Source organism: Xenia sp. Carnegie-2017, unplaced genomic scaffold (genome assembly GCF_021976095.1).
Source record: "Xenia sp. Carnegie-2017 unplaced genomic scaffold, XeniaSp_v1 HiC_scaffold_3, whole genome shotgun sequence".
NCBI classification, from domain to species: domain Eukaryota; kingdom Metazoa; phylum Cnidaria; class Anthozoa; order Malacalcyonacea; family Xeniidae; genus Xenia; species Xenia sp. Carnegie-2017.
In genome coordinates, this window is record NW_025813493.1 from 9,511,451 (window position 1) to 9,532,359 (window position 20,909).

A 20,909-nucleotide genomic window follows, 5' to 3' on the forward strand; every position below is an offset into this window, starting at 1 on the left:
TTGTGTGTCGTACTCGGAAAGAAATGCCGGCATGCTTTGTCATATAGCTTTTGTTATAAAATATGTTGAGATTCATGCATGCCCTACTCGAAATACTTTTGTGTTTTTAACATCAACTAAGATTATCACCAAACAGAATCCATCTACATCATAAACAAATGCAATTTCAACTAAACTATATAGTAATGGGGACTACTTCTTTATGTATTTGAGCAAGCATAGTCAAGAATGGTTTATTTTTCTTCGTCTTGTGCAATTAATGATGAGTAAAATGATTATTAAATGTTATAACACCCGTCTACTACAGAAACTGGTCATAACAACATCAAAAATCATATAAAGCATTAAGTACAAGAATGGGGTATACATATTATGAAAACTATAAAAAGTTTTTGACACAGCTATTTAACATCATAACATGAAGCTGGAGGACAAATTGTCGCCATGAGAATACCTTTGTATAATATCAAGTTTCCACCAAGCAGAAATATATTTGACTTTAAATACATTCCTATAAAAAAAATCATCAATATTTAAGACATTTACTCAATGCTGTAAATAAATAATTGGTATTTTGTGTTGGACTAACTATATACGCAATATGGCTCTTTTTAAACGGATCCGGTTTTTCAGTGCTGAGATGTAGCAACTGGGAGTATAGCAGCATGCCGCCTAACTCGAGAACACGAAAAAATGTTTGCTGCACTATTTAACAATGAACTGACGACTCACAAGGTTGACAATTTTCGTTGTGCAATTCATGGGCGTATCAAGCAGGGTGGACAGTTTATGTTTGGCAAAAAACGTTAGCGAGACAATCTCAGCTGGAATTTTGGTCGTATAGATTGTACTGATTGTTGCTCGTAAAAAAGATTAGCTGTGACACGACATTGCGCCGATGATAAGAAGGGAAGATAAGCAACTTTATATGTTTGTAGATGTAGATCGTCCAGGTAGGTAGGGATCTTCAGAGTCAAATGATGACTACCTCTAAGGTTGTCGAAACGTCAGTCAATAACAACAAAAACAGCCCTTCTCAGGACTCTACTAACCTGGACGATCTACATGTAAAAACATATAACGATACTCCCGGGTTCAAACCATTTATTTTAAGCAACTCTATATTATTTCATTGATACACATATAAATTTATTTATCGTACTAATATGTGTATAGATAAAGATATAATTTAATTCATGGAAAATGAGTATAAAACATACTATGTTTACGTAAACGCAAATTCTTCCGCACGCTCTTTAATCTTCGTACACATTTCGGCTCACCCAGAATTTTCGAATAGTATACATAACCAGGACGACGACAACAGTTGTCCTTTGTTATTCTGCATGAAAGTGAAAGTTATACACACATCAGTAAACGTTTAAAAAAACATCACACTGATCGTTCAACAAAAAGAGATCATTTTTTGTGAGAAATTTAGCTGTGGTTTACTCTTTTGCATTTTGAAGTATTCTTTAACTCGCTAATGAAGTCATTGCATAATTACTTCATATTTATTTCAAGAAAAAATTTGTTAGTTATATTAATTTATTCTAGGGAACACAGGTGTGCATGGGGAGGGGGAGAGGTTGATGTAAATGAGATGCAAAAGCGGAAATAGTGACTATTGCTATGTTATCTCGAACCAGAGGTTGACTAAAATATAACGACACAAGGAAATTTGCTAGTGGGCACCTTTTTTGCCAGAAAGGAATTAAATGGATACACAAGGAAATTTACTGAAGTAAAACAGAGAAGATAACATTGCTGCAACGACAAAATGCGAAGCAATTCTAAGGCGTCTAAGCTAATTAAAAATTAAAATTGTTTACAGTTCTCAAGCAATGAGATGAATCTAATTTGTCGTTTTGTTACTTATCTAGTTTATTTGATTTTTCACTGTAACTTGGTAGCCGTTAGTAATTTATGCTCTATAGAGCGGCACAAGCACAGCTATAGCTATTGCAACAAACAGCGCCCCCTTTTCCCTGTGAGTCATGAACGGAGGTCAGTCTGCACCTGCCGTAGAGGTTAGGTAGCTAGTCACAATGCTAGGCGTAGTGATGAAACAATTTCTTGCCTTTTTTCAATTATGTTATCTCCTTCATTTTTGAAATCGCTAAGTAAACCAGATAAAGGCATTTCTTCTTTTGAAGTCAAGGTTCTTGAATGGCAGAAAATGAAAACGTTTACCATGACAAAAAAGATTCGCCAATTCATTATGTGATTCATGGGCATAAAATTTCTTGCTATAAATTTCAACAAAAAGTAAAAGTTAAGCACTCTGTATTTAAGAAATTTGTTAAAAATTTTGTATCAGAAATTTTGTAAAAGTTCTGTATGAGAAATATGTGTCAGAAATGTGTTGGAAATTCTGTATTTAAGAACTATGTTAAAATCTTCGTGTGAGAAATCTGTTGAAATTTAAGTATCAGAAATGTGTTAAAGGAATAAAAACTCTGCAATGTGCAAACGAACGAGCCAACATTCAGGTTCAATTTTTGTATTTTATTTTATTGAATGTGACCCGATATCCAAGTATTACACATATCATTACTCCTACCTAATTTGACAGCTCAGCAACTCATCAAAGGTTTTATTCTAAAAGCTTTGTCCAAAAAATTCTCACAACTAGCAAAACGAATTAAGTTTGCCTTTCTTGCATGTATATAGGCATGCAAAGCAAGAGACAAAGACCTTTTAAAGCAAAGCGGAGATGACGTTAATATAACCCTGCGTGATTTGTGCTGCATAATATACTTTCTACTTTACATAAGCAAACTTGAATTCAAACAGTATTCCAAAGACAACAGCTAGTGTACGATGGACGCTTATAAGGATTGATTTTGTCTTTTAAGCTCACCATGTTTGATTTGTTTTAAATGGAGAAGCGCACGAAATTAGCTATTGTCAGGACAGACATTAACCTTCAAAACTCTAGTCTTCGTAGTAATTGGATGATTATCTTTTTTAATATTCTTATTTAATTATATACTTGAGTTGCTCTCCAATATATATTGAATTGTAGGAATATGATTTGTAGTTTTTAATAGGATATAAACTCAAACAATTGATCATTATTGACTAGTATTTGATCTAAATCACATATCTATCAATAAATCAATACTATACATGCAAGCAGTGTTAATAAAAGAGCATTTGGAGACAGTCTAGAAATCAAATAAGAAATGTTGCATGTTAATTTTCAGTAAAGTTGGAATCAATCCGCTTGCTCTTTGGAAGATTTTATAATTAGACGTTACAAAACGTCTATGATTCAATAAAAACGACTTTTAATTCGAAGCACTGCTATGACTTTCAAAGTTTTGATAAAATACTATAACTCCATATAATATATATACATATATATATTATTATACTTTAGCAAACAGATACTTACAATCGAGAAAAATGAAATGATAAGTCTTGACAAGTCCTTTGCGAAAAGTTACTTGCGTTAGCACCTGATGAAAATAAGCAAGGTAATCCAGTGGCTCACCCAATAAAACAAATAGGTTTAAGCTAGAAATGATTACAGAACAATAGAACAACAAGAAACACGAACTATAACAGGAATTGACTCGTTTGTTTGTCAATTGCTGCAGCCCTTTACCAAAATGCCATACCTCAAAGCCACGATACATGAAGTATTTCGTACAAACTTGTTAGTATTGGGAACAAGTCGCAAGTTATCTAAATCGATTGTTCTAAGTGGGTACGAAGTTCCTCCGGGTACGATAATTACTTTGTCGTCGGCGAAACCTAAACAACTTCATCAGAAGTTATATGGTGATGATGAAAAATTTAAACCTGAAAGGTGGTTACGAGAAAACAAAGATTTTCATCCATTTTCACTGCTTCCGTTCGGTTTTGGTCGCCGGATGTGCGTTGGTCGACGTATTGCAATCATGGAAATTTCTTTGTTTGTAATTTGCTTTTTACAAAAATATAAAATAGAAGAAAATTTAAAACCAGGTGATCAGTTGGATTGGAATTATGGCATCGTTCTACGTCCAGATAGACCATTCAATGTATATTTAACTAAAAGATGCCAATGACCAAAAGTCGGGCCGTTTATATAGATCAGCTTTGGTAATTTTCTGTCGGCATTTGTCTATAAAAACATCCTATTTCTAATGAAATGCGAAATTATAGTGTTCTTAAATTATAAAGAATGTCTGTCAACCAAGCTCATGGCGGATTTTGCAATTGTTTTGAAGTTGTAAAAGTTCTCTCAGCGTTCTTGACTGACGTTTCGACAACCTTAGCGGTAGTCATCTTCAGAGTCAAAAGGCGTAAGAGCCAAATAACAAATACGGCTAACCCGACGTTTACTCCTCATTTGACTCTGAAGATGACTATCGCTAAGGTTGTCGAAACATCAGTCAACAACAACAAAGACAGTCCTTCTCGGAACTATAACAACCTGAACGATATACATCTACAAATAGTTAGCTATATCATAAAAACCACATTAACATATTTCATAACGTTGGATTTACACTTTTCCTTATATTGCGCTTCAATAAAATTATTTTACGTAAGTAAAAACAATACAACTATTTAAAGGCCAAGAAATAGCGTTATTTATATTTAGCTAACGACTTGTATGGTAAGATCATTCAATAAATTTGACAAAGATCTCAAAGCTTTTAAAGCAACGTTTACTTTCTGTACTTCGAATTAAGTTGCATAGGCGATTTGCATTTGGATCGTGACTAAAACACCACACGAGTACATACGAGTGACATACGAGTACATACGAGTGACATACGACTATATAGGGTTAGGGTTAGATATATATATATATATACTGGTCACAAGTATATATATATGTATATCTAACCCTAACCCTAACCCTAACCCTAACCCTAACCCTATATAGTCGTATGTCAGTCGTATGTACTCGTATGTCAGTCGTATGTACTTGTATGTACTTGTATGTCAGTCGTATGTACTCGTATGTACTCGTGTCGTGTTTTAGTCACGATCATTTGCATGTTACATCAATTATTACGTGAAGGAAGCCATGTTGGTAGTCAAATACAAAAGAATATTTTATCAATGCTGTTGAAGGCACTAATATAATAATTTCGTGGAAGTTAAGTGGAATGAAAGTCCTGACTTTCTCGCCATGATACTCTTTGTGTAACTAATCTCTAATTATTTAATTTTTTGCTGATTATGACGTAAAACGTTGTCATTGCCGATAATATAAAGAAAATTTAACACTAACCGATGGCAATCTGGTATCGATGTTTTTCAACCATGTTGGAGGTCTTATACAAATGAGTATTTGGTGGGATCAATGAACTCTATAACAACTGGAAGGCTTACTCATTGAAGTAAAATGCATGGAATGCAACCTCAAGCAAATAATTGAAGCTTATCTTACGCCAGTCACGCGAGATTTACCCCAGACACGCGTGTTTAGTGTTTGAGATTCTCCGGCGGAGTAATAATCGATTGACTACACACGCGTGCCTGGTGTAAAATCTGGAGTGTCTGGGGTAAAATCATGACTTCAAAAAATTATTACTTAGCACTGTAGTAGGCATTGGAATTATCATTAATTAGGCCCAGTTCAAACGTCGAACTTTACATGTCCCGAATGCATTTGAGAGAAAAAGTAATGAGGAATTTCATCTTATTATCTTCTGTCTATAATGCATTCGGCACATGTAAAGTTCGACGTTTGAACTGGGCCTTAGTCAATTATTGATACACCCTGTAAGCCTGGTTCACACGAGTAAAATAAGCACAAACGTCGAGACTTTAGTTTCTATTGTTCTAGAGGTTTATAAAGACAATGACATTATGATTTTCTTTAAATCCTCTTTTTTTCCTTTTTTTGTTCTTCTCTTAGGGGCTCTTCACATGAGCCCAGCTAACCGGGATTCAGCGAGACGTGAAATGATTTTGACATATTGAAAGGAGTAAAAACTTTTAGCGCAAAACTTACAATCTTTCTTATAAGTCGTGAGTCATTTTAGTTGTATTTTTCAAATCTGGCCTAATTATTTGTTTTCATTTTAAAGGTTTTGTGAATTTGCAAATTCCGAACATAGAGAAATTGCTTAAATAAGTTTTTTGTTGTGAAGGAATTAATCTTTTCCATTAGCTAAAATGATTAAACGCTTCGCTGAATCCCGGCTACCCGGGCTCATATGAACAGGCCCTTAGCTTATGCTTGAATTTTTTCCTTATGCTTGCGCTTATGTCAAATCTTATGTTTACATGCTTCGTTGATTATCTTTGTTTTATCTTTTGTCTACGCTTGTCCTTGTCCTTACTTCACTCGTGTGAACCAGGCTGTAGTCTAAACAGGACGTCAATTGTTTCGGGTGTCACTACATGACGACAAATAAGAAAAGCAGTTAATTCTGTTTAAAAGCAAAGCATAGGTATAAACGGACCCAATATCGATAAAAGTAAATTCAATAGAATTTTTTTGTGCTTTGTTTCCTCTATACATCCGGAGAGACATTGTTTGTATCACAAGTAAACTTCAGACTTCCTTTTACATTTAAAATCATTTCCATGCGTGTTTTATTGCAACGTCAAACAATGCTAGCTTATCATAACAGCATTACAAGAGAACAAACGCCATCTTGAATCAAGTTTAGTCATATGAAAGCTCAAGTTCATCCAGTCAAGAAAGAACTGCTGTATATTGAAAAAATGGAGTTCGTATTTTCGCCATTTGATCGTAAAATTGACTGGCGTCTACTGGGTAAATAGTATTTTTCTAATTTTTAGAATCCACTGTCGCAAGCGAATGCTATTGATCGTATAAATTTACAGTACGTAAATGTACAATTTTTTGCTGTTGACAATGTGCTCGGCAGAATATTTCTTGTAAATGCAATGTTGTGAATTAAGCTCTGAAATCTTCCGTGTTGTATTTCAATTTAGCTTTCGTTGAGATTCAAAAAGTAATTGATGAAGTTGCTCTAAGTGTTTTGGAAGAGAATTTAGAGAATATCTGTTTCTGTGATATCGAAAAAGAAATGGTAAAAAGCTTTATAATTTTTCTCTTTGCAGTACGAGTACAAAAGAGCATACCAGGCTTAGCACATTAGAGTAGTCAACCTGATTATTTATAGTCTTGTTATGCATTTGCAATAACAATAGTTTCTAAAATAACCTTGCTCTGCATTGCGAGTACAAAGCAAATACCATGCTTACCTTATTGACGTAATCAACCCGATTGTTTAGTCTTGTTATGCAAATTGCAAAAACAATAGATTTCTAAAATGACTTTGCTTTGCATTACGAGTACAAAGGACATAACATGCTTACCTTATTGACGTAGTCGACCCGATAGTTTGTAGTCTTGTTATGCAAATTGAAAAACAATAGATTTCTAAAATAACAAACAAAAGACTTTTATGAGTATGAGGAGTTCACTCGTGCGACTCGAGAACATTGTTTGGTTATATTTGCGTATTGTGATATGGTTGGAAAATGTTACAACAAAATTCACGACAATATGATATCACATGTGGCAAATATGTATGTGTCATTATAAAGACACTCGCGTGTGAAACGATCCAAGAAAGATTTTGATTGGTTCGATTATTCGTGTTAATTACCGTGTTTTTTAGATTAAAAAGGAATGATAATAAGGGTCAGAAATCTACATAGTAAGACTGAACCAGGAAACTATAATATCAACTGGAACGCCAAATGCGTCGCCATCTTTGAAGCCAATACTGATGTTTGTTTTTTTGCGTTTTTAAAAGAAGTTCTATGATATTATTTTTAAAAATTAACAATGATATACATGAAATAAAGTATCAAAAATTGCCATGATGAGTTTTACCTCCCGAGATTGGGTAATATGCCTAAAGATGCAGAAAAAACGTCCTCATAGCTGGCTTCAAAATGGCTTCTAGCCCTAAATTAGAGCATATTGAAATTAGCGTTCCAGTTAATATTACAGTTCACTGGACTAGACTTGCTCGCTAGCTATATGCGTCTTTATATGCTTTGTATATCTAAGTACAATTATATCACTTGTCCGTATTCACACTCATACGAGATGAGTCTAACTGAGTGCGACAAAAAAGTTGTTCGCTTTCATTGACGTAATATTCTTTTTCATACGGTTTGCTAAATTTGATCTCTTTTTCATGTAGTGAATTGTCGGCCTTGCTCTTGAACAAAAGATTTATTCCAGTTTTTTGTATAATAATTTCATTGTATTAGGAAAATAAGTAGGAGACCACACAAATGTGCTATCAATCTTCTCCTTTTAGCCACAGTTTTCATTTTAAGAGTGGTTTATATTATCCATAAATTTATTATGGTTTCGTCAGTCAAATCAAATTTCGAGGTTTTGCTGATGTAATTTTAAGTTAGTTTGAAGTGAGCATTATAAATAAAGTATTTTATGCTTTGTTTCAAAACGTTTTAAAAATCCTTCATGAATACCATACATTGTCGTATTTCAGAGCTTCTTCAAGACTCATAAACATTTTATTGACCTATTCAAACTGGCTCAACTCATCATTCAGTACTTGTTGGTAGGTTTTTCTGGATTTCATCTGAACTTTGCTATTATTTTAGTACATTTTGCGCGACTCACTTAATCATTACTAATAATCTAGCAATTTTGCTCCATTCAATTAGTTTTGAAATATAAAATGTTGTGGTTTTAACAAGTTCTGAATAATTGAATGAATGGCTGAGATTCCAAATGTGGAACAGTTGTAAACTGTTTAATTTAAGCACAAGTTGCAAGTTTTGCAAATATACATCAATAAATACAACTTTCAGCCTAGCTCTCATTGAGCAAGGGGCCGTCAATGGCCAATTTACAGAGGGCCGCCACTGGTTGTGTTACGGGGGTTACGCCCTTGTTTGAGAGCCTCGCCTATAGAAACTATCGCTACAACAGGCTTCAATACGTATATACATATCTAAAATCTACTAATGGCGGATCTAGAGTACGTACAAATAAATTATAGCTCCTCTAAAAATTCAAATTACATTCAGAAAAACACAATTGGTCTTGAATTTCTAAAGAAAATAATTTTACAAATGGATTTGCCCTTAAGGTTTTAAAAAATTTAAATAAATGCCAAAATGTGCTACATTAATTTATTTTGACTTCATCTAGATCCGCCAGCAGCTGTAATTTGACTTTTCTATATGAGTCAGTCGGTTAGAGACTATGTATGATAAATGTCAATAATAGTGCCTCGAATCAATTTTTTAACAGAATGCTCAAAAATATTTAGCAGCGTTTTTATAAATAGTATTGTTTTTAACAATACCTTCTAAAATTTGAAGTTTTCATTTTAGTTCACGGAAAGTGTTTTGTCCTCTAGAATTAAAGATTTAAGAAATGTAAGTTGACGTTAATAGGGTTTTTGAACTTAGATATTTGTAATTTATCTAATACCGTCTTTTAATACCGTCATGCTCTGATAAACGCTGGAGGCGTTTATAAAATTTTAACAGGCTAGGGGGGTTGGCGTTAAATAGATACGAAAGACACGCGACTGCCTGATGTGTTCCAGTCTTAAATGTGAATAGAGAAAACAGTATTAATACCAACTATACGGTTTTGGGCACTCGATAACTCATGTTATGTTTTCTATAAGCATGCAGTTAGTGGTGTAGCCGGCCTACAAATTTGGTCGTGCTATGTAAATTTCAGATCATTACCTATCATTATTTTATTGCTTTTGCAGTGAGTGAACATAAAAAAATTTAGAAAGTTACGACCAAACTTGCGGGCTGTTTACGCTATGTAAAAGTTTGAAACGCCTTATATGGCGTTTTGACTATGTCTTTCCGACTGCTCTGCATATGAGATGAGTGTAAGATCAATAAAATCATCAAGATATCAGACTGGAAAAAAGAAAAAAAGGCTATTTAACAATAGCAGTAAAAATAAACTTGTAAAAAACACATTAAATTTAGGAAAACGAAGACATAAAACGTATTTTGCGCAGAAAATCTATACTTGAAAAGTCTGTTCAAGCAAACACGGAAAGATGTATGCAAGAAAAGAGAATAGACAATTTAACAAGACCAACTAAATTCCAGACTGGACATGAAGAAAACTGTAAAAAACATCATACAACAAAAGAGGCAGCAAAAGATACTTATGATCTACATTCAATAGACACAAGTACTCAGTACGAAATAGTTCCTCACCATGAAAAACAGAGAAACGGCAAATCATTATGTCAACAATCTACCTTACAACAACAAAGTGTTTTCGAGTCCGAAGCAATAAAGATTTTTCAGAAGCATCAGAATAGCAAATTCGTGCAGTCAAGCATTACTGTAAGTATTAAATGTTACTTGCGATAATGAACCATCGTCCTGTTGTAAACTCATGACACTGGCCGCACAAGTATCTACGTGTTTATGTGAAAACCATTAAAGTTTGATTTAAGAAATAAAAAATGTTTACTGCGTTTGCACAGGCTTATGCAAACCAAGGAGACTTTGGGAGAACTCTAGAGCAGATCAGTGCAAGCCCGAGACCGAAGGTCGACGGTTGCACCTGCTTCAGAGTTCTCACAAACGTCTCCGAGATTTGCATAAGACAGTGGAAACACGAAAAACATCTTTTATTTTTTTTATAAAATAACAATAATGCGAAAAAAAACAAACATTTTAATTTTTCCTCTAAATTGTATTCATGATCGATTTGCAAATTCTCTTTGACTGATTGATTGTTTAGATTGATTTGATTGGTTGAGCTCAGATGTGCTTTGCACTAGCTAATGCAAACTCAGCTCTTAACCAATCGGCACACGCGTTTCATTTTGTTTATTTTATAAAACTGCTTCAAGAACACTTCAATCCCTTAAAGAAAAACATTTAAATACGCTGCTAATTTCTTTTGCAAAGAAGAATGGAAAAAGTTTGCATTGCCAATCACATGTCAACCGCCACCCCTTGAAATGAAAAGATACATTATGCATATCATAGAGGATATTAAACCCGCTGATTTATGGTTTTGCTGTTGTAACATTGGACAACTCATGGGAGATTTAACTTTGCTTGTTTAAATGAATATGAAACCTGCAGTAGCTTTTAACGACAGTTTGTCCTTTCATATTTAAGCTTTTGAACCTTGTACATACATTGATAAACACATATATATTGAAAAATTTGTTGTAATTGTAGACTTATTAGTTAGTTTATAAATGAAATGCATGAATAAATCATTGTTGTGCATGTTTTTTAATTTATTTCATACCAGGTTGAAATGTTACAAGATGAAATTTCAAATTGTGTAAAACAAACTAAGGAGAAGATTTCTTTATTGGTCACGGTAAAATTACATTTACAGCAAAACGTTTTGATGAAATTTTGTTTTCAATATAGTAACAAAAGATGTGTCAAATAGTTTCATTAAATTAAACTCACTCTTTATTATTCCAGGAGCTGGACGATCTTTCTTCAGTAGAAATAGACGAATCACAAAATGAGACTTTCGAATTGAAAAAGGAAAGTTTTGTTGACCAAGGAGAAACGAAGTTAACATCAGGCACAAGTACCAGTCATGATTATATTAAGTACAATTTAAATTTAAGGGAAAAGAATTATAAAAATGCTAGTAGAGAGATAGAGCAAACTGTGTCAGTGACTTAAAAAACGTTGTATTAAATTGTGGCATGCACAATAAGCATGCTTTTTTATTATTTTAGGTAGTTTTACAACTTCAAGTATTTCCCTTTGTGGATCAACTGTAGAGAAGGAACTTTCCGAAAGTTTAACAAACAGGAAAAACTTTACATTAAAATTCTAACTGAGATATGAAAGTGAAGAACAACCTCTTTCTTTGTTGTGCTCAGAAAGTGGTTGCCTGTATGCTGAATCATTGTTTCTGTCAAAAAATATACTGAGATAATTGAACTACTTGAGACACTTCCGGGATCCACTTAAAGCAAAGAAATGTTTCACGTCAACTAAAATTTGTACCGATGCAATCTATTTGCTATAATGCAAAATAATGGATCTTATAAAGCAAAACTAATCGACTGTTATAGACTGCCCTTACATACATTGGCAATTGCTAAATTCACATCATCTATTTGCTTTCGTCGTTCAAATTACAGTCGATGTGGTTGACTACGTTCACTTAAAACTAATATATACAGCATTACAATAGCTATTTTTCGTTTTTTCTCTTAAATATATGTGTTTATTAAACTTACCTACCTGCCTGATAGCTGATATGTAAACCTTTCAAGTGAAACGAGTTATTTGAATTGGTCACTTGTGACATTTATACAAATGAAATAATAATCATTTGGCATACGAGCGAGCCACCACCATTGATAAAAGCGATCATCTATGTAGCGAAAGGAGTCGTATAGCGTTGTGAATGTTGCATTCATCATGAGAAAGCCATATACAAGCTGAATAGAACATGAAACATAACTTAATATTTCTATTTAGCTTCAGCAAAGAAATGTCGTAACGCTTAATTTGTGCTCATTTCACAGCGTGATGTTAAATAACGCTGAAATAAACATTCACAATTTTGCATAACAAAAGCATTGCGTAAATTTTTATTGAATGTCAATAAATGACAGCCATTTTAATGTAATTCATTTCATATTTCTTAACAGAGTTAGCATTTTTACTATACTTCTATAATAAAGTATTTGTAGGATAGACAAGCAAAATAACAGATTTTGAATAAAACAACGCTGTATTAGCTGAGCTTTAAATCTAACTAAAGCTAAGTGCTTTTGTTCGTTATATCTTTTGTAGTTTGAACAATTTAGAAAGCTTTAAATAATCTGCCAATGGTTTAATATTGGCAAAAAAAAACAAATACTTTCTTTTTAACAAAGTATTTTTCTGGTTGACGTCTTTCGCTCCATTCTATATAGGCAAGAAAATCGAGTGTATCATTAAATTTAACTTCTTTCAGTGAAGACATAATTGAGTCAATCTTGCGTTTGAAAACAAACAAAAAACAACGAGTTATGAATGTTTTTCACGACAAAAGCCGGGGTTTGACTTTGATAGAAAATTCGAAAATACAGAAACGTTGCAATCCTGAAAATAACGGACAACTGCGGTTTTAAATATTTGAAACCTTTATGCACAAGGTAGCTAACGGCGGGAAAAAACTGCTATAATATTTTCTTAGCTATGAGCACACAAGAATTTTTTGAACTGATCATCCTTTTGCTTTATTACTTCATATATCATTATGCAGGGAAATTAAAGTTTTACATGCGAAAGATGGAAATACACCAGGAAATAAAGAAGACAATTCAAATAAAACTTCCTCGTTTATATGAAGTGAATTTGAAGAATTTGATTAAAAAATAACAACATAGAGCTTTGAAAGCATTAAATGAACTGCGTTGGACACAGATTAATACACTAGCTAGATTTTCTTCACTTAGAAAAATCTGATTGACTTATAACTATAAAGTGATTTATGTTTTAACTACTCAACTAGCTATTAAGTTATTGCTGACGTGCTTTTTATTATGTTAGTTTCCGTGTTTCTTTCCATGTTTTATTACAATATGTCAGCTCAACGAATACTTTGATCTGTATGTAACTCATGTTCGTTTTAGCTTAGCGTCACAGCGTTGTAATCTGAAAAAAAATCCCTTATTAATAAACAGCTTGTTACATAATTAGAACATAAAAGATAAAAGTTTCTCCGGATTTTAAATGATTTTTATAGAGCTATCAACTCGTTGCTTCGAGCCTTCATTAACGAGTCGAAAAGCAACGAGTCGAAAGCTCAATAAAAATCATTTAAAATCCGGAGAAACTTTTATCTTTTATGTATTAAATGCCTGGATTACAAAGTTTCAAACTTATAATTAGAACAGTACAAAGAATATCCTGTGCTATTACCGCTATAAGCAAATTCAAATGCATGGGTGTTAATTATTGAAAAGTTCATGATTGATTATTTACTGTGGATTTATACATGCAATCATCGAAATCCTAAACGTTTCTTGTAAGTAAATCACAGATTTTGATGATGAGAGTTTCAATCGCGAAATAACTGTAAATTCACATTCGAGTGTACATAACGAAAATGATAATGTAAGATCTTTTGCGTTGGTGTCATCAAAATTCAATGCATAAGATTAACCCGGAAACTCTGTCCTCTAAATCTGCGTGAAAAGGTAATACGCGTGGGCATAAATCAGCTCCTTAAACAACGAGAAATTGTTTTGTTTTTGTTTATAATTTTTGACTAGATCAAAACAGAGAAGTTTCGAAGTTGATGATGTAATATAGGGCAATGTTGAATAGTATAAAAGAGAGGTAAGCAGTGCAAGGAGGCAATAACATTCTACATCAAATAAACGATATCAACAAAGCCAACATTGTAAAAAGACAAAATATCAGTAGTCATCAATGGATAAACATATTAGCTTGAGATTTCTTGTATTGATCTTGATGAATGTTTTGGTTTACCAAGTGGAAAGTTGCTTAAGCAGGTGAGTTCAAATTCTTAACTTTAAATGATTTTTTTACGTTTTTGATGAATAGACGCGAGTTTATACTATACAAATAATCTTATAATTCCCTTCATTCATTCATTGTTCTTTTTCCAAAGAAAGCACAAAGTATGTAATTGTGTAGTTGCTGACACTATAAAAAGGGATGGACGGTGTTTAAAAGAAATTCCTTGTTTAACTTATCGTAAGTATATATGAAGACTAAATTTGTGTTCAACTTATTATCGTAAATATACGACGGCCATATTTGCTCAAAATAATATAAGCCGGTTTCTTGGCTCGACTTGCACTAAATGGACAATAATGCTTTTGAAACAAGCAAGACTTCAGCGCTGCGGTAGAGAAGCTATGAATGACACAGCTTAAAAGTAGCTTAAGTATCATCATGAGCATTCAGTTGAATGGACTTTGATAGTCTAGTAGAGTTTTTTTTACAAAGTTCTAACTAGAATAACTCGACTTGCACTATAACTGCTGCAGTGTTTATCTCAAGATGTTAATTCAAACTTTATATTAAATTTTTCAGAGACTTTTCCCAGTACTGTGAAAAATCAAAGACTTGGTTCAAGATATATTATTTATATGCAACAATTACGTCATGCCTATCCTGCAGCAAACACTCCATTACATCGTTGTGCGATTGTTGGAACTACATATGTAAAAGAATTCAACGTTTGCACTAAAAGATTAAGATGCGGAGAACCAGGTAGCTATATAAACTGTTTTTTTTTACATGTGTTCAAACCCGATATTTTAATATATTATACACACAATAACGATACATGCAAAGTCATACCTAATTTTTATATATGTACAAGGCAAGAAATCAAGAAATTTTTATTTGAAGAACAATCCTGCGTACATTAATTTATTTACAACTTTTTGGTTCTTTTTATTGGAAGTCTTTACGCAATAGAGGTGGTGTGCAACCATTCCCCTGGGAGAGCGAGGGAACCGAAGAATGTTCGCCATGTTGAATGACATTTGCATTGTAAATAAGCAAAATCCTTTTATTTGAAATCATCCAACATGGCGGCTATGATGTAGCTTGCACACTAAGAATATAATTCAGTTGCAGTTAGATTTTTATTTACGCAAATTTCGCCTTTCTTTATAACGTTTATTTAAAGGAAGCTTTTTCCTTTTTTATTTAGTACTTGGAGTTGCTAATGGAGCAGTATCCAATCGTTATTATGTTTGGAACTCTAAATTATACAAATCTTACGCTCTACTTTGTTCAACAGTATGAATTAAAATACCAATAATCAACTATTGTGCATTACAAATTACAACTTTACGTGTTGTTCGTCTAAATCCATCCAAGTATGTATACATGTACTTTTACATACACTTAACATTAGCTGCACGTGACGTTCATCAAACTCCATGTATGTATACACGTACTTTTACATACACGTAACAATAGCTGTACGTGACGTTCTCTAAAATACAGAACATGCACGTACTTTTACAAATATATATTATAGAGAGAGACGAACTTATGTAAAGCTTTTTTTGTTATTTATTCATAGCTACATTATACAAAGGAAATAAAAAGATAGATTGTTTAAAGTTCAATGTGAATATTTTCTCGCTTATAAGGGATTGAAAATATAAATTTAAACTCGCGAATCATGACAATGTAGATGGCATACTTTCGCAAAAAATGAATCGACGAAGTAAACCTATGGTCACGGTCACGAGCACCAAGTTTGCGTGGTTGCCAAAACTACAGTAGTGTTTTTAATGATACTAATAAGTTATGGATATTGTATTTGTTCACCTACCATCATATGTTTTTATATTAGCCCATATACCATTTGCTTAAGTAAAGGCAAATTTCATGCGAGTGTTTCTTTATTGGATACACTTTGCGGCCATTCTGTAGATTTGATATCAATAAATTGCCAAAAGAGTTGACTTTTGTATATGACACAGTTGTGGAGAAAATTCATATATGACACAATTATGACACAGTTGTTGATCAAATTTAATGGAACATTTAATTTGACTTTTAAATCTTTCAGCTTAAGGTATGTGAATTTTAAAAGGTATATATATAATCCTTAACTTGTCCAATTATACAATATACCTGATAACCCTCCAACGTTCTTTCTCTTCCTCCAAAATGTCAAGTGTTTTTTTAAAAGGAACTTGATACAACTCCAGAAAAAAACAACACGTAGAACTATTTATACATCACCTGCAGCAGTTACCTAACAAGCTTCTATGTTCATCATATTAAAGGCATAGTTTCACAAATTTAAGGAGTTCTTTCTGTTGATAAACGGCAAAGCCGAAAGTTTATGGAACAAATATCACGAAGAAATTTATAACGGAGACATAAAATGAAAGGGAAAAACGATTATTTTGTGTGTCGTACTCGGAAAGAAATGCCGGCATGCTTTGTCATATAGCTTTTTTTATAAAATATGTTGAGATTCATGCATGCCCTACTCGAAATACTTTTGTGTTTTTAACATCAACTAAGATTATCACCAAACAGAATCCATCTACATCATAAACAAATGCAATTTCAACTAAACTATATAGTAATGGGGACTACTTCTTTATGTATTTGAGCAAGCATAGTCAAGAATGGTTTATTTTTCTTCGTCTTGTGCAATTAATGGTGAGTAAAATGATTATTAAATGTTATAACACCGTCTACTACAGAAACTGGTCATAACAACATTAAAAATCATATAAAGCATTAAGTACAAGAATGGGGTATACATATTATGAAAACTATAAAAAATTTTTTGACATAGCTATTTAACATCATAACATGAAGCTGGAGGACAAATTGTCGCCATGAGAATACCTTTATATAATATCAAGTTTCCACCAAGCAGAAATATATTTGACTTTAAATACATTCCTATAAAAAAAATCATCAATATTTAAGACATTTACTCAATGCTGTAAATAAATAATTGGTATTTTGTGTTGAACTAACTATATACGCAATATGGCTCTTTTTAAACGGACCCAGTTTTTCAGTGCTGAGATGTAGCTACTGGGAATATAGCAGCATGCCGCCTAGCTCGAGAACACGAAAAAATTAACTCGAGAACACGAAAAAATTAACTCGAGAACACGAAAAAATGTTTGCTGCACTATTTAACAATGAACTGACGACTCACAAGGTTGACAATTTTCGTTGTGCAATTCATGGGCGTATCAAGCAGGGTGGACAGTTTATGTTTGGCAAAAAAGGTTAGCGAGACAATCTCAGCTGGAATTTTGGTCGTATAGATTGTACTGATTGTTGCTCGTAAAAAGGATTAGCTGTGACACGCACATTGCGCCGATGATAAGAAGGGAAGATAAGCAACTTTATATGTTTGTAGATGTAGATCGTCCAGGTAGGTAGGGATCTTCAGAGTCAAATGATGACTACCGCTAAGGTTGTCGAAACGTCAGTCAATAACAACAAAAACAGCCCTTCTCAGGACTCTACTAACCTGGACGATCTACATCTAAAAACATATAACGATACTCCCGGGTCAAACCATTTATTTTAAGCAACTCTATATTATTTCATTGATACACATATAAATTTATTTATCGTACTAATATGTGTATAGATAAAGATATAATTTAATTCATGGAAAATGAGTATAAAACATACTATATTTACGTAAACGCAAATTCTTCCGCACGCTCTTTAATCTTCGTACACATTTCGGCTCACCCAGAATTTTTGAATAGTATACATAACCAGGACGACGACAACAGTTGTCCTTTGTTATTCTGCATGAAAGTGAAAGTTATACACACATCAGTAAACGTTTAAAAAAACATCACACTGATCGTTCAACACAAAGAGATCATTTTTTGTGAGAAATTTAGCTGTGGTTTACTCTTTTGCATTTTGAAGTATTCTTTAACGCGCTAATGAGTCATTGCATAATTACTTCATATTTATTTCAAGAAAAATTTGTTAGTTATATTAATTTATTCTAGGGAACACAGGTGTGCATGGGGAGGGGGAGAGGTTGATGTAAATGAGATGCAAAAGCGGAAATAGTGACTATTGCTATGTTATCTCGAACCAGAGGTTGACTAAAATATAACGACACAAGGAAATTTGCTAGTGGGCACCTTTTTTTGCCAGAAAGGAATTAAATGGATACACAAGGAAATTTACTGAAGTAAAACAGAGAAGATAACATTGCTGCAACGACAAAATGCGAAGCAATTCTAAGGCGTCTAAGCTAATTAAAAATTAAAATTGTTTACAGTTCTCAAGCAATGAGATGAATCTAATTTGTCATTTTGTTACTTATCTAGTTTATTTGATTTTTCACTGTAACTTGGTAGCCGTTAGTAATTTATGCTCTATAGAGCGGCACAAGCACAGCTATAGCTATTGCAACAAACAGCGCCCCCTTTTCCCTGTGAGTCATGAACGGAGGTCAGTCTGCACCTGCCGTAGTGGTTAGGTAGCTAGTCACAATGCTAGGCGTAGTGATGAAACAATTTCTTGCCTTTTTTCAATTATGTTATCTCCTTCATTTTTGAAATCGCTAAGTAAACCAGATAAAGGCATTTCTTCTTTTGAAGTCAAGGTTCTTGAATGGCAGAAAATGAAAACGTTTACCATGACAAAAAAGATTCGCCAATTCATTATGTGATTCATGGGCATAAAATTTCTTGCTATAAATTTCAACAAAAAGTAAAAGTTAAGCACTCTGTATTTAAGAAATTTGTTAAAAATTTTGTATCAGAAATTTTGTAAAAGTTCTGTATGAGAAATATGTGTCAGAAATGTGTTGGAAATTCTGTATTTAAGAACTATGTTAAAATCTTCGTGTGAGAAATCTGTTGAAATTTAAGTATCAGAAATGTGTTAAAGGAATAAAAGCTCTGCAATGTGCAAACGAACGAGCCAACATTCAGGTTCAATTTTTGTATTTTATTTTATTGAATGTGACCCGATATCCAAGTATTACACATATCATTACTCCTACCTAATTTGACAGCTCAGCAACTCATCAAAGGTTTTATTCTAAAAGCTTTGTCCAAAAAATTCTCACAACTAGCAAAACGAATTAAGTTTGCCTTTCTTGCATGTATATAGGCATGCAAAGCAAGAGACAAAGACCTTTTAAAGCAAAGCGGAGATGACGTTAATATAACCCTGCGTGATTTGTGCTGCATAATATACTTTCTACTTTACATAAGCAAACTTGAATTCAAACAGTATTCCAAAGACAACAGCTAGTGTACGATGGACGCTTATAAGGATTGATTTTGTCTTTTAATCTCACCATGTTTGATTTGTTTTAAATGGAGAAGCGCACGAAATTAGCTATAGTCAGGACAGACATTAACCTTCAAAACTCTAGTCTTCGTAGTAATTGGATGATTATCTTTTTTAATATTCTTAATTATATACTTGAGTTGCTCTCCAATATAAATTGAATTGTAGAAATATGATTTGTAGTTTTTAATAGGATATAAACTCAAACAATTGATCATTATTGACTAGTATTTGATCTAAATCACATATCTATCAATAAATCAATACTATACATGCAAGCAGTGTTAATAAAAGAGCATTTGGAGACAGTCTAGAAATCAAATAAGAAATGTTGCATGTTAATTTTCAGTAAAGTTGGAATCAATCCGCTTGCTCTTTGGAAGATTTTATAATTAGACGTTACAAAACGTCTATGATTCAATAAAAACGACTTTTAATTCGAAGCACTGCTATGACTTTCAAAGTTTTGATAAAAATACTATAACTCCATATAATATATATACATATATATATTATTATACTTTAGCAAACAGATACTTACAATCGAGAAAAATGAAATGATAAGTCTTGACAAGTCCTTTGCGAAAAGTTACTTGCGTTAGCACCTGATGAAAATAAGCAAGGTAATCCAGTGGCTCACCCAATAAAACAAATATGTTTAAGCTAAAAATGATTACAGAACAATAGAACAACAAGAAACACGAACTATAACAGGAATTGACATGTTTATTTGTCAATTGCTGCAGCCCTTCAGCTTTTTCTTTGTGACGTAAGGTGGAAACTTTTACATTACAATTAGACTTTCAAAGTCAGTTGAAATTTGAAAACAATTGGCAGATCAAAACATTGATAAAAAATCTTATATTAGTATTAATGACACAGCAGGTTCAGCATAAATCATAAAAAAGTGCACGTAGTTCTTCATACAAAGTTATTCTAACGAAACGTTCAAAATAAACATCTGATGTAAACAAGTTAAGCCAATAGTCAACACGTAGTTGTATGTGATTGATGTTACTCTATCAGCGATGATAGTTATTAACAATTACTTATACAACTATATGCGAACGCGTGTTGTAATTGCTGCAATATAATCGCAGGCAAATCGGGAGATGTTAATATCAAAAAGCTACGGATGAGAACTAAGCCGTACGTGAATT

General features: G+C 32.9%; 3 protein-coding genes across 7 annotated transcripts; 1 reads left to right on the forward strand and 2 right to left on the reverse strand.

Moving 5' to 3' along the window:
- Positions 1-199: 199 nt before the first annotated feature.
- Positions 200-12,469, reverse strand: LOC124454608. Of its 5 annotated transcripts, none has more exons than XM_047005388.1 (8): positions 12,193-12,469; positions 9,282-9,331; positions 7,303-7,366; positions 3,627-4,114; positions 3,401-3,464; positions 2,081-2,249; positions 1,221-1,342; positions 200-511 (listed from the first exon to the last, which is right to left on the reverse strand). In XM_047005388.1, the coding sequence occupies exons 4-8, from the start codon at positions 3,642-3,644 to the stop codon at positions 402-404; spliced, it is 483 nt and encodes a 160-aa protein (XP_046861344.1). In that variant the 5' UTR covers positions 3,645-4,114; positions 7,303-7,366; positions 9,282-9,331; positions 12,193-12,469; the 3' UTR covers positions 200-401. The 5 variants fall into 5 exon arrangements, with proteins under 5 accessions (XP_046861344.1, XP_046861343.1, XP_046861346.1 ...); XM_047005387.1 differs by having other exon boundaries at positions 12,189-12,469; XM_047005390.1 differs by lacking the exon at positions 9,282-9,331.
- Positions 12,470-13,988: 1,519 nt separating this feature from the next.
- LOC124454463 lies at positions 13,989-16,052 on the forward strand. Its single transcript, XM_047005271.1, has 5 exons — positions 13,989-14,141; positions 14,217-14,459; positions 14,579-14,664; positions 15,007-15,186; positions 15,635-16,052. The coding sequence occupies exons 2-5, from the start codon at positions 14,377-14,379 to the stop codon at positions 15,727-15,729; spliced, it is 444 nt and encodes a 147-aa protein (XP_046861227.1). The 5' UTR covers positions 13,989-14,141; positions 14,217-14,376; the 3' UTR covers positions 15,730-16,052.
- A 997-nt stretch (positions 16,053-17,049) lies between these two features.
- On the reverse strand, positions 17,050-20,397 carry LOC124454341. Its single transcript, XM_047005155.1, has 4 exons — positions 20,291-20,397; positions 18,974-19,142; positions 18,115-18,236; positions 17,050-17,361 (listed from the first exon to the last, which is right to left on the reverse strand). Exons 2-4 carry the CDS (start codon positions 19,129-19,131, stop codon positions 17,252-17,254), a joined length of 390 nt encoding a protein of 129 aa, XP_046861111.1. The 5' UTR covers positions 19,132-19,142; positions 20,291-20,397; the 3' UTR covers positions 17,050-17,251.
- Positions 20,398-20,909: the final 512 nt, after the last annotated feature.